Source organism: Heterodontus francisci, chromosome 8 (genome assembly GCF_036365525.1).
Source record: "Heterodontus francisci isolate sHetFra1 chromosome 8, sHetFra1.hap1, whole genome shotgun sequence".
Classification (NCBI taxonomy): Eukaryota; Metazoa; Chordata; class Chondrichthyes; order Heterodontiformes; family Heterodontidae; genus Heterodontus; species Heterodontus francisci.
In genome coordinates, this window is record NC_090378.1 from 113,653,612 (window position 1) to 113,667,778 (window position 14,167).

General features: G+C 41.2%; 1 protein-coding gene across 2 annotated transcripts in view; it reads left to right on the forward strand.

Moving 5' to 3' along the window:
• LOC137373082 (solute carrier family 53 member 1-like) overlaps positions 1–14,167 on the forward strand; it is a 454,369-nt gene that overhangs the window by 336,888 nt on the left and 103,314 nt on the right. Inside the window, exons 11-12 of one of the 2 annotated variants that reach the window (XR_010975579.1) lie at positions 3,174–3,368; positions 4,304–4,469. Coding sequence is in view for 1 of the 2 variants with exons in the window: in XM_068037939.1 (XP_067894040.1) it covers positions 3,174–3,368 (195 nt within the window). In the remaining variant the exon portion in view is untranslated. The remainder of the gene's footprint in view (positions 1–3,173; positions 3,369–4,303; positions 4,470–14,167) is intronic. The other variant, XM_068037939.1, reaches the window with a different exon arrangement.

The following is a 14,167-nucleotide window of genomic DNA, read 5'->3' on the forward strand; positions in this document are numbered from 1 at the left end:
GAAGCTCAGGTGGAGAATGGCCGGTTGGGCAAGGTGTCAAATGGCTATGGATGCCAACGGAACCATACCCCAGTGTAACACAGTATCTTTGGGTAGTTGTGATGTTCTTTCACTCTAGGTTTCAGAGTTAGTGCTGTTAACATCCTCTTGTATCTTTGTTGCCTCATTTGTTGCTTCCTCCTATTCTGGCTGAAGCGCTTCTAGTTGGAATCCTTTTCTGACCCCTTGAAGCTTTAGTGACACCAATTTTGGGGAGTTAGAACCATAGAAAAGTGTTGGCACAGAAGGAGGCCATTCAGCCTGTCATGTCCGTGCCGGCGGAAAAAACTAGCTGCCCTATCTAATCCCACCTTCCAGCACCTGGTCCATAGCCTTGCAGGTTACAGCACCTCAGGTGCATGTCCAGGTACCTTTTCGAAGAATTGAGGGTTTCTGCCTCCCCCACCGTTCCTGGCAGTGAATTCCAGACACCCTTTTGGTGAAAATGTTTTTCCTCATGTCCCCTCTAACCCTTCTACCAGTCACCTTAAATCTGTGCCCCCTGGTAATTGACCTCTATGCTAGGGGAAACCGGTCCTTCCTGTCTCCTCTATCTAGGCCCCTCATAATTTTGCACACCTCAATTAAGTCATCTCTCAGCCTTCTCTGTTCTAAGGAAAACAACCCTAGCCTATCCAATTTTTCCTCATAACTGCAACATTCTTGTAAATCTCCTCTGTACTGTCTCCAGAGCAATTATTTCCTTTCTGTAATGTGGTGACCAGAACTGTATGCAATACTCCAACCAGCGTTTTATACAGTTCCAGCATTACAGCCCTGCTTTTGAATTCTATACCTTGGCCAATAAAGGAAAGCATTCCATATGCCTTCTTCGCCACTCTATTTACCTGTCCTGCCACCTTCAGGGACCTGTGGACATGCACTCCAAGGTCTCTCACTGCTTCTACTCCTCTCAATATCCGCCCGTTTATTGTGTATTCCCTCGACTTATTTGCCCTCCCCAAATGCATTACCTCACACTCACACTTATGTGGATTGAATTCCATTTGCCACTTTCCCGCCCACTCAACCAAACCATTTATATTACTCTGGAGTCTACTGCTATCCACTTCACTATCAACTACACGGCCAATTTTTGTGTCATCAGCAAATTTCCCAATCATGCCTCCCATATTTAAGTCCAAATTATTACTATGTACCACAAACAGCAAGGGACCCAACACTGAGCCCTGTGGAATGTCACTGGAAGCAGCTTTCCATTCACAAAAACATCAGTCAACTAATACCCTTTGTTTTCTGTCCCTGAACCAATTCTGGATCCAACTTGCCACATTCCCCTGTATCCCTTGGGCTTTCATTTTACTGACAAGTCTGCCATGTGGGACCTTGTCAAATGCTTTACTAAAGTCCATGTAGACCACATCCACTGCACTACCCTCATCAATCCTTTTTGTTACGTCCTCAAAAAACTCAATCAAGTTAGTAAGATATGACCTTCCCTTAACAAATCCACGCTGCCTATCCCTGATTAATCCTTGCCTTTCTAAGTGGCAGTTTATCCTGTCCCTCAGAATTGATTCTAATACTTTACCCACCACTGAGGTCAGACTGATCAGCCTATAATTATTTGGCCTATCCCTCACACCCTTTTTAAACAATGGTACAACGTTCGCAGACCTCCAATTGTCAGGTACCTCCCCCCTCTCCTGTATCTAGTGAGGATTTGAAGAGTTTTACAGAATCATTTAACAACAAAATGATTAGACTATACTCGATCTGACGATTGATACGACGATTAAGCAATGTTGGACAATGACATAGACTGCGATGACAGTCTCCTTCAGCTGGTTATAACTGGAAAACTTGCATATTTGGTATGAGGAAAGTATTATCAGATTCTTCTCCAGTTGGGTTAGCTGTTTCGATTATATAAGGCGTCCCCTGATGTCTAAGAAGCAATTAAAGCCATTGCACATATCCTGAGTTCAAGCATTTATGTAGTCTTTGTTGAGATGTATGGTAAGAGAGTGAGCTTTCAGTGCAGATTTAATATGTCTTTGTTTAATTTGGCCACCTTTTGCTCTTCTACTGGTATCCTGGTTAAAATATAAATGGGGAGAATGGCTAATTTACAAACATTTGTTATGAATGCGTGGTGTGAGGTCAGTGGTTCCCACTGTTCAACTCCCCACCTGACACCAGCTAGCGTATTTGTATTAAAGTCTAGCCCCTTGGTGTTTTACTTTTCAAAATAAAGACAGCGACAGGTTTTCTTGTAGGTTGTAGAAAATCAAGTGTTTATTGATCAATACGCCTTATCCTGAAATTGTTGCGACCAGATCCACTTACGCATTTGCTCGCTCGCACGCACACACGCCCACAAGCAAAAACAGATAGAGAAGAGGAAAAGGAAGGTGACTTTCAGTGAGGGAGGGAAAGGTTACGGTAAACCTGTTGCATTCTCTTGGAAATCAAGTTCTAAATGGATGCAGGCCTGAGATGAGTATAGATTTTTCTCTTGATTGAAGGTTCTGTTGAAGATGGTGGGTTACTTCTAGCTCTCACTGCTGTAGAATGTAGATGTTGGAATTATCAGCAGGGCTTATGCTTTCTGGCTTGCTGGAACGCAAGCTGTTAGATGTTGCTTCTCTCCTGTGTGAGTCTCAGTCTCTCTCTCTGGCTGTCTCTTTTTTAAGCAAAAGCTGTTATCTCTCACTTCCTGTTCAGAGACACTGGTGTCTTCCACATGGTGATTGTATAGTGGCGACTTCACACCTCCTTTGTTTCAGAAGAAGACATTCAATTCTGGAATGTTCTCGGATGGGTGTAGGATGGAGTTCCATTAACACATTTTAACTTTGAAGATTTGTCCTTCGTCGTTGTCAAACAGTTTGAATACACAAAAGGGCAATCCCCTTTTTCTTTGGCATCCATTTTGTACCATTATTCACTTTTTAAAACAAAGGTTCATTTTTTTCAGGACAAAGTCCGTTTTTCGTAACTCTTCAGACTTAGTTCATGATTGTTGTATCATCGCACTTTTGGTGTGTGTAATATAATCCTTTAACACACTGAAGGGGTTGGGCAGACAAATACAAGGGCAGTGAAACATTTCAGAACTGAGGTTTACACTGTTGCAGTTACTGACTCTGTTCTCCATCTGCTTGTTCCAGGTGATCATGTGTGCCACAGCTACTCCTATGGAGTAAGAGCCATCATCCAGTGTCTGCCCGCGTGGGTGCGCTTCACTCAGTGCCTGCGCCGCTACCGAGACACCAAGCGGGCATTCCCTCATCTGGTTAATGCTGGGAAGTATTCCACCACCTTCTTCGTGGTGACCTTTGCTGCTCTCTACAGTACACACAAAGGTAAGCTGGTGAGAAATGATTGCCCCCTTACCCCTGCACTGATGAAGTCATTTGTCACAGTATGGAACCTGAACTGAAGGTAGTGTTTTAAGAACATGATTTGTAAATATATATGACGGTGAGTGGGATTCAGTAAGTTTCACCGGGAAAGCGTAAACTAATTTGATTGTTCCTCAGACATCACCCTCTTCATAATGTGAATAGACTGTTTATTTCTAATCTGCTACTTCTCTCAGTTCCCTTAGTAACCTCCGGCTCTCAAATCCACTTTCAATATGATAAAAAGCTTTTAGTTTAGTGCCTGTAGGCAGATCTATTGTGTATTGGCTTCTTTCATGGCTTGTCCCCAGAGATCAGAATAAAGGGATTGTGTAAATGTATAATAACACACCAAAAGTCACTGGGCTAATAAGAATTTCCTATTATTGCAGCTGCAAAAACATCACAAGTTTGTACTTGTACGCCATTTTTCAGATCATGTTACAGATTTGTGGTGAATCTCAAATCTTCATGCACTCTGTGTGGTTTTTATCTGAATTCAAAAATGTTTGATAAAAATGGGAAAATTAATGTTTTAACTGGCAGGTCAGGTATTGTTTGGTTAGAGTAAAGTTGTACCCTAGCAATGTGTTTTAGCCCCACACTCAGAAGATTGCCACATATGCCATCCTCTGGCCTGTGCATTAGTACTGAAACTAAAAATATATAAATGGAAAATGCTAGTCAGGCAGCATCTGTGGGGAGAGAAACAGAGTTAACGTTTCCGGTCCATGATCTTTGTCACAAATAGAAGTAGTTACAGATTTAACAGTTTTTCCCAGGCTCTGTACTTGCTAATAAACTGCTAAATCTCTAATTTCTTGCAGTTCTGAAATGCTAATTCTGTTTCCTCTCCATCTGTTGAGTGTTTCCAGCATTTTCTGTTTTTGTTTCAGATTTCCAGCATCTGCAGTATTTAGCTTTTGTCGCAGTTTTACACAGCGAGACCAAACAAAACAGGAATAGAAATCAGGCTTATTTGATGCAGGAGACTTGCATCCAACAGACAGAGGAGATCTTGATTCCATCATGCTGGGCTGGCTTTGAAGTCAGATCCCTGAGGTGAAATACCAGTGTCTAACCATTGCACCATGCAGTCCCAAGAATTTTCCTGGCATAGAAAGCAAATTAACAGTCCACTGAAGAGCTGAAATGTTTACTGTTATGGTCATAACTCCAGAGCTCAATAATCAGATGTACTGAGGATTGTGTATGTGAAGTATATATAGAATATGTAACTGGTTGAATTAGATTTTGCTTTAAGTGCTACAGTGATATATTTTGATGGGAACAGTGTATTAGATCACAACGTATACCTGTAACAACAACTTGCATTTATATAGCACCGTTAACACTAAAATATCTCAAAGTGCTTGACAAGAAGCGCCAGCAGACAAAATTTGACACCTAGCTACATAAGATTTTGGGATGGATGGCCAAAAGCTTGGTCAAAGAGCTAGGTTTTAAGGAGTGTCTTAAAGGAGGCGAGATAGGCAGAGAGTTCGAGGGAGGAATTTTCCGAGTTTACATCCTAGACAGCTGAAGATAAAGCTGTCAATGGTGGAGCGCTGAAAATCGAGGATGCGCAAAAGGCCAGAATTGGAGGAGCACAAATATCTCTGAAGGTTTTAGGGCTGCAGGAGGTTAAAGAGATAGAGAGGTTCAAGGCCATGGAGGAATTTGAAAACAAGGAGATGAATTTTAAAGTTAAGCTGTTGCCGGACTTAGAGAAGAGAAGAAAATGCAAGTCTACAGCAAAGAAAGAATAGTAGTAGAGAGGCATCTTCGCTTCCTGGAGTTGTCATTGGGCGTTAAAAACTGAACATCGCCCATCGATGTACAGGGGATTAACAATGTGCGAACAGCTGCCCGAAATAGCCAGCATGCTCATCATCCACCTTTGTTATTGTAATTTATAATTAGAACAGGCAATGCTTGACCACGAGTTGTTATTGACGCAGAGACTTTGGCAACATTTACAAGGGAATTGGCAAAGGATTTAAAGAATAGGCATAGGTACCATGGGCTGAAAGGCCTCCTTGTGTGTTGTAAATTGTACGATCCTATGAATCCTATGAGGGATGAAAATTTAAGGGAACAAAAACAGTGGGACAGCTTTTGAGGCTGACTGTAGCGTGCTTGCTTTATCTAAGAATTGTTTATGGCTTTGTCGCTCATGCGTTGCATCATCCTCATTTGTAGAAATCAAAATACTGCCACTCAGTTCTCCATGAATGTCCTCCATTAGCAGAAAACATGAACCTACACATGTAGAAATGTAGCTGATCTCGTTTAATTGCTTCATTTAGTCTTCTTAGAGTGTATTTAATTTGAATAGGCATTTATGTTCATCTGCTCAGCACTGGAAGGGTTCAGACCATTTTCTCAACGTCTTGCTCTTTTCTGTGACACAATCTGACAAGGCAATTTTTCATCATTATTTTCAAGCTAATTTGGCAGCTGATTCCATTTGCTGTTCAGAGCACCTCATTGTTTTGGAGATTGTAGAGACATCAGATGCAGATATTCAAGCACAGTGATCTGATGATTAATGCAATCGTTTGTGGTTTTTAAACCCACAACACATGGGACTGGGCGTGTAGTTCAAAGCAAATTATCCTTTCAGCACTGGGTTCAAATTGAGCCAAGACTAATGGGTATGACCACTGTGACTGAGTGAGCCAGATTCCATTTTCTTTACATGAGATTATGAGATATTACCAGTGTTTTCAGATCACATCCTGAGATTCTGTCCTTTAATTTTTTTGAAAAACACAAACCAGAGATTTTACTAACGGGATGAAAGTCTCTTGTCTGTTACATGAGATAACTTGGGCCAATCTGAACCCAGTTTTCACTGGGCATATTCAGCAACACAGAACTGCCAATTCACCAGGAGTATTAGAGTCCACATGGTTGGATGGAGACATAGGATGTCGAAAAACTCACTAGTGTAGAAGGGGTTAAGATATGTTGGCATAAAGTAAAGGGTGCTACATTTGGCTTCAAGATACGTGACATGAGAATGCGTGATCCTGGCACTGATTGGAAAAACCGTTTCATTCATTGTATTGATGAGTACAACAACTTTTCAATTGATATAAAGAAATGATCCAGGATGTAAGTGAAGGGACAATGTTGCATCCAGTTTTGATTTGTCATGCAGAGCCAATCAAATGACACACGAACAAAGACTTAATGCATAGATGTAATGGATTCCAGACATGTTTTGTGTCTGAATCATTGATAGGGATGGAAGGGAGCAAAAATACTTAGAGGAACGTCAATTTCTGCACTAGAAGGCTCTGTTGCAGACAAGTTGTGGAGGAAGATTTATTTAGCATACAGTCTGAACTCATCCACTACTTCTGGAGTGTGATACTGTTTGTATATACCGTGAAGGTCCCAGGCTTAAAACATGGTCTTCAGTGAGATAGCTGATTTCAGTCAGGGCAGCTGTAGATAGTGTTGGTGTCCCAGGGCTAGGGAGACAGAAAAACTACCAAGACCTAATCTACATTGTTCTTGCTGGAAAGTGCAACTCAAATGAAGGCTGTCAACTGTGATGCTCCCCACAAGCAAATAGCCTCCTGACACTCAGTGTAGGCTTACACAGGAAGAATGCTGCAATAATTCAATGAAAATTCACATGACTGTTATTTCAGGAGTTGAGAATGCAGCCCTTGACCTAAGCTCCGTAGGATATGAGCAGTGTGTCATTTTTGGAGCGTTGAGTTAATTGCTTATTCTTGAGTAATTCTAGAATATGCAACCCTGAGTTCAATTAACCTTTCATTTTTTCATATAATCATAGAATGGTTACAGCACAGAAGGAGAACATTCAGCCCCCTGTGCCCATGCCAGCTCTCTGCAAGAGCAACTTAGCTGATACCACTCTTCCACCCTTCCCTGTAGCCAAGCAAATCTTTTCCCTTCAGATGCTTATTCAATTCCCTTTTGAAAGGCATTATTGAATCTGCCTCCACCACACTGTCAGGCAGTGGTTTCCAGATCCTAACCACTTGCTTGCATAAAAAAAGTTTTTCTTCACGTAGCCATTGGTTCTTTTGGCATTCACCTTAAATCAGTGACCACTGGTTCATGAACCTTTGCCAATGGGAACAGTTTCTCCCTATCTACTCTGTCAAGACCCCTTATGATTTTGAACACCTCTATCAAATCTCTTCCCAACCTCTTTTAAGGAGAACAATCCCAGCTTCTCCAATCTATCCACGTAACTGAAATCCCTCATCCCTGGAACCATTATCGTAAATCATGTCTGCATCCTCTCTAAAGGTTTCATATCCTTTCTAAAGTATGGTGCCCAGCATTGGATTCAATACTCCAATTAAGGCCGAACCAGTGTTGTATAAAGGTTCATCATAACTTCCTTGCTTTTTGTACACTATGCCTTTATTTTAAAGCCCAGGATCCTATATGCCTTTTTAATCACTTTCTCAACTAGCCCTGCCACCTTCAGCAATTTGTGCACGTATACTCTCAGGTGTAACTGTTCCTGCACCCGCTTTAGAATGGTACCCTTTATTTTCTATTGCCTGTCCACGTTCCTCATGCCAAAATCTATCACTTCACACTTCGATGCATTAAATTTCATCTGCTGCATGGCCACCCATTCCACCAACTTGTCTTTGTCCTCTTGAAGTCTATCATTATCCCCATATTTTGCAATACCTCCAAGTTTCGTGTCATCTGCAAATTTTGAAGTTGTGCCCTGAATAGCCATATCAAGAAAAGCAGTGGTTCTTGTACTGACCACTGGGGAACCCCACTGTGTGCCTTCCTCTCATTCAAAAAACAAATATTCCACCAATACTGCTTCCTGTTGCTCAGCCACTGTACCTTTTATTCCATGGGCTTCAGTTTTGTTGGCAAATCTGTTACGTCAGTAAGATTTTTGATAAGATAAGGGTGTTTTATACCCCCCTCTAAAGTGGGAACAGACTTGGCAGCAAACAGCTTGTTGTGAATCGATTTTATTGAGATAAAGGTAAGGACAAGTTTGTTAAGTTCTTGATAAATTATAGTCACAAACTCAGAGGCAGTAATTAACAGTCTAACTCGTATTACAGACTGGATGGCAGAGCGCACGACTCTCTTGCAGCTTGTGGTCTTCAAATCTTTGTCTCTCTCTCGTAATTTCTTGTTATGCAAATTCTCTGCTGCATAGTGGCAAAGTCACAAGCCAAGTTATTCTGACAGCCTTACAGTTAACCCTCCCCTCATACCAATCAATGATCAGTCTTGTATTAAAGGATGTCTTTCTTAACCAGCCAAGGACCGTTTTGTGAGGGTTGCCAACCTTTTCATTTCCACTCGCAGCAAGTAGAAAGAGTCTTTGTGTTAACCACCATATCTCAATGCTTGTACTTTTCCGGGATGCCTTATCTCACTATGAGACAAATCTTTGCAGAGGCTGTCACTGCCGGCGCTCAAGGTCTGACATTTTTACTGCAAGTAAGCATTTTAAAACTTGACATAAGACAGAATCTCTCTGCCTTGACATCTTGTCTATAATGTGCATTATTTCCTAAGTTTTTCCACTTTATCATACTACAAAGAAGGATTCTAATAAAGCTAAATGTTAGTTCATAATAACAAGTCATTTGTTAGTTTATAATAGCTAGCTCCTAACAATTAATATGCTGTTTAGTGACTTTTAGCAACCTAATAATCTTACACGTGGCACTTTATCAAATGCCTTTTGGAAGTCCATATACACCACATCAACCACATTACCCTCATCAACCCTCTCTGTTAACTCATCAAAAACTCAATCAAGTTAATTGTGTATGATTTGCCTTTAACAGATATGTGCTGGCTTCCCTTAATTCATCCACATTTGTCCAAGTGAATGTTACTTTTTTCTCAGATTATCGTTTCTTAAAGCTTGCCCCCTCCTGAGGCATGTACTTGCTGGGTTTATCCTTACACCCTTTTTTGCAATTCTCCAGCCCGCTGGCACTACCCCTCTGTCTAAGGAGGATTAGAAGATTATGGCCTGTACCTCCACAATTTCCACCTTTACTTCCCTCAGTGTCCTCGGATGTATCCCATTCAGTCCTAGTGATTTATCAACTTTAAGTACAGCCAGTCTTTCTAATACTTCCTCTTTCACAACGTTTAGTCCATCCAGTTTCTCAACCACCTCCTCTTTAACTATGACAGGCAACATATTCTTCCTTGGTAAAGACAGATGCAAAGCACTCATTTAGTGTCGCAGCCACACTCTCTGTCTCCATGTGTAAATCCCCTTTACAGTCCCTAATCAGTCCCACCCCTCACTGCCTTTTTATTATTTATATGCTGTTATGGCCAAGTGGCAAGGGGTGTGGGTGGTCCCCACTGTTCAACTTCAAACTGACTGCAGCACATGTTTTTGTTACTCGGGTTTTAACCCCTTGGTGTTTTATTTGTCAAATAAACAGACAGTGACACGTTTTCCTGTAGGTTTAAAACAGAAGATTAACTGTTTATTGAGCAATATTCATTCCCGAAATGGTCACAACTGCGCCCGCACACACACTCATTCACGCATGCGCGCACACACACATACAAGAAGGAATAGAGAGGAAAAGGGGTAAGTAGTTTGAAGTGAGGTAGATTTTCAGGGTTCACAGTAAACCTGTTGAATTTTTCTTTTGAAGTTGCCTGGGTTTTGTAGATTTATCTGGTAGCTGAGTCTTCAATCCAGAGACGGGGGGATCACTTTCTGTTCTTTGCTGCACAAGTTGCAGTCGCAGTAGAACTCGCAGCAAGGCACCTTTTTTGACTTTTGCTGGATTTCTCCCAGATTTCAGCTGTGCAGATTTTTGTGCTATTTGTCCTGCTTCTCTCTCTGCCTGTCTCTCCAGAGAGCTACTTTTTTAAAGTCAAAAATCTCTCACATCTTGCCTTTGCTGGGAGACATAGATCCCCCTCCCTGTGGTGACCGACAATGGCCCGGGATGTGGCTGCTTCACACCTTTTTTGTTTCAGAAGAGCCTATTCAATTCAAAAATGTCACTCGATGGGTTCAGGATAGGTATAATTGACACCTCTTAGCTTGGAATGTACCCTTTTGTTCTTACAGATAGTAAGATAGTTTGAATATACATGTTTTACCATTTTTGCAGGACGTTGCTCACCTTTTTAAAGGAAAAGTCAATTTTATAACTCTTCAGTTTGGGTCCTGTATTTCAATCACAGCATGTCACGTGAGCGTAACATGCCAAAAGAAGACATTTGGATTCTCTTTTATGTTAGTTGTCAGTCTTTTCTTTTACTCTCTCTTTGCCTGTCTGATTTCCTTTTTCACTTCCTCTCTGAACTTTCTATATTCAGCCTGGTTCTCATTTGTATTATCAACAATGACATCTATCATATGCACTCTTCTGCTTCATGTTATTCCCTATCTCTTCCGTTAAACGGGGAGCTCTGGCTTTGGTTACCTGACCTTTCCCCCTAATGGAAATGTACCTCGACTGTACCTGAACCATCTCTGCTTTAAAGGCAATGTTACAGTTTTGTCAGATTTGTTCTCACCCCACTGAAATTGGACCTCCTCCAATTAAGTGTTTTTTACCCTGGATTGCTCCATGTTCTTTTCTGTAACTACCTAAACATTATGATACAATGAACACTGTACCTTAAAGGTTCCCCTGCTGACACTTGACCCACCTCATTCCCCAGAACCAGACCCAACAATGCCGTCTTCCTCGTTGGCCAGAAACATACTGATCAAAAAAGTTCTCCTGAACACTCCAGTCTATGTTTGGATTTGAATTGAATTGGCTTTTGAATTGTCTTTTTGTTCAGTGGTGCTATTTTTCAGAATAATCTGATAATTCGTAGCAAAACAAGAAAAGGTTGTGCTGTACAAAACCTTTGATAAAGGTGTGCTGTCTAGAAAGGCTACATATAATTCATAAATTTGTGCACATCTAAAATGACGCTGTCCATATCTTAGCTCTCACCAAGTCCTGTTCACCCATCACCTCTGTGCTTGCTGACCTGTCCTGGCTCTCGGTCCGACAATACCGCAGTTTTAAAATCTTCATCCTTATTTTCAAATCTCTGTGTGGCATCAGGTGTTCCTGATTTAGGAAATGGGGGTCGAGGGTGTAGAAAAGATTTGGCCAAAGTTTCCTATTTCCTTACTCCTATCTTTGCTACTTCCTCTAGCCCTATGTCCCTCTGAGACCTCTTGCCCATCCCAATTTTCATCACTCCACCATTGGCAGCTGTGCCTTCAGCTGCCTTGGCCCTAAAATCTGGAATTCCTTTGCTAAACCTCTCTGCCTGTCTCTCCTGTTTTAAAACACTCCTTAGAACCTAGCTTTTGGTCATCAGTCCTGATATCCTCATCTATGGCTCACTGTGAAAAATAGTTTTTAATTGAAAACACTCTTGTTAATAACCTTGGGACATTTTACTACGTTAAAGGTGCTATATAAATGCAAGTTGTATCTCACCTGAGTCTAGTCTTCTAATGTGTGTGATCACTGCAAATAAAATTTAATGGCTGTGAGGAAGTACATTGCGTATGTTTGCATTAAGGTTAGCTCATCATCTTAGTCACTCTGTGGTGTCCCCATAATTTTTTACTATCTGTCGTTTGTACAACAACATTAAAATAAATCTGCAGTTGAAAACCTCTAATATAAGCACAAGAAAGAAAGGGCGAGCATTTATACTGCACCACTCACAACCTCAGGATATCCCAAAATGCTTTATAGCCAATGTAGTACTTCCAAAATAAAAACAGAAAATGCTGGAAACACTGAGCAGGTCAGGCAGCATCTGGAAAGAGAAGAGAGTTAACGTTTCAGGTCAATGACCTTTCATCACAACTGCAATATGTTAGAAATTTAACAGTTTATAAACAAGTACAATGGCAGGCAAAGTGAGGAGGGAGGGGAAGAAAGAACTAAAGGGAAGATCTGCAATAGAATGGAAGTGATTACATGACAAAAGTGATGCTGGCACAAGGTAAAAGCGGAATGCTAATGGAACAATAATAAACCAAAAGATGGATCCAGCGGAGATGTACATGGCACACCAGTACCATTACCAGCACCTACTGTCTGAGCAAATGGGAACAGTGGTTATGGTCGAAAATTGTTGAACTCATTGTTGAGTCTGAAAGGTTGTAAAGTGCTGAACCAAAAGATTAAAATTCTGGTCCTTAAGCTTCCCTGGAACAGTGTAGAAGCCAAGGACAGAGAGTTCAGAGTGGGCATGGGATGGAGAATTCAAGTGGCAAGCATCCGGAAGCTGAGAGTCACACTTACAGACTGAATGCAGGTGTTCAGCAAAGCGATCATTCAATGTGCGTTTGTTTTTCCGATGTAAAGGAGACCGCATCATACTTTTAAAGTGTAGTCGCTGTTGTAATGTTGGAAACGGGACATCCAATTTGCACACAGCAAGGTACCACAAACAACTATGAGTAAATAACCAGATTTGTGGTATTGTGATTTGTGATATTGATTGGAAGATTAAATGTTGATCAGGACAGTAGGAGAACTCTAGGAGTACTCTTCTGCTCTTTGAATAGTGTCATGGGATCTCTTACATCCACCTGAGACAGAGGACTGAGCTTTGGTTTGACGCCTCATCTGAAAGATGGCACCTTCAACAGTGCAGCACACTCTCAGTGCAACACTGGAGTGACAGCCTAGATTTTCATAAGAGTTGTCATGCTTGGAAGGAGCCATGATGAAATAAACAATGAATTGGAGGAATTATGAAATTAAAATGTCATCTGTTAAACTGAACCATAAGAGCATGGACACTTGTACCACGGACAAAATGGAGTAGCAGTCAGGTGATCCCTCCTGTATTGTCAATACACACCTCTGTCTGTTGAGGATGAAACTCATTAACCTCGTCTGAAATTGCTCTGGGGAGAACCCATTGAAATTGAAAGGAGCATTATTTCGTATTGATGACTCTTATCTATATGAATTAACTAACAAAAGGTTCTGGAGATTGACTGACGCACAACCCAAACGAAAATGATTAGGAGTGAAGTAGCACCATTATAACAGTATGGTCCCCAGTAGGTAATCAATAGATAGCCATGGTTTCCATATCCTGGGTCTTGTGTCACCTAACAAAGTCAAATATGATGGATTTTTACCCTCTGGAGATATATCAAGCCAAGGCCACAGAAAGCCAGCTCATAGCCAGAGGCTGAGAGAGATAGCTAGCTAAACAGAGTAACCCTGTTGAACAACAACTTAAACAACCAATACAGCAGAAACATTACAAAGTGACTTTGAGACTCTCCATCTGTGAGATAAACCAAATTCACACCATCAACCTGAGGCTGAGTTTTAACCACTAGAGCGTTACAACACCTCAGCAAGTTCAAGACTGCAAGCAGCCAGGCCTGCACCTTTTAAAATACTTTCCTTTCGAAGATTCAACTGTTTTCTGTAAACCACAAACTCTTGCATCACCTTGGACTTTAATTGCATCTTACCCTTTTCTCTCTAGCTATCTATTCTTGTGTATGCATGTGTGTGCGAATGCATGAGTGGGTGGAGGTTGCAACTGTTTCAGGAATTGTTTTAAAAAAAAAGTTATCTTCCTTTTTTTAAAAACCTACTAGAAAACCTGTCATTTGTCTGTTTAATTGACCCTAAAAACCCTAAATGCACGATTTTTAATAAAACACTATTGCGGTCAGTTGGGAGGTGAAAAATGGAAACCACCCACACCATTTACCACCTGTCCATTACAGAGTTAAGGAAAAC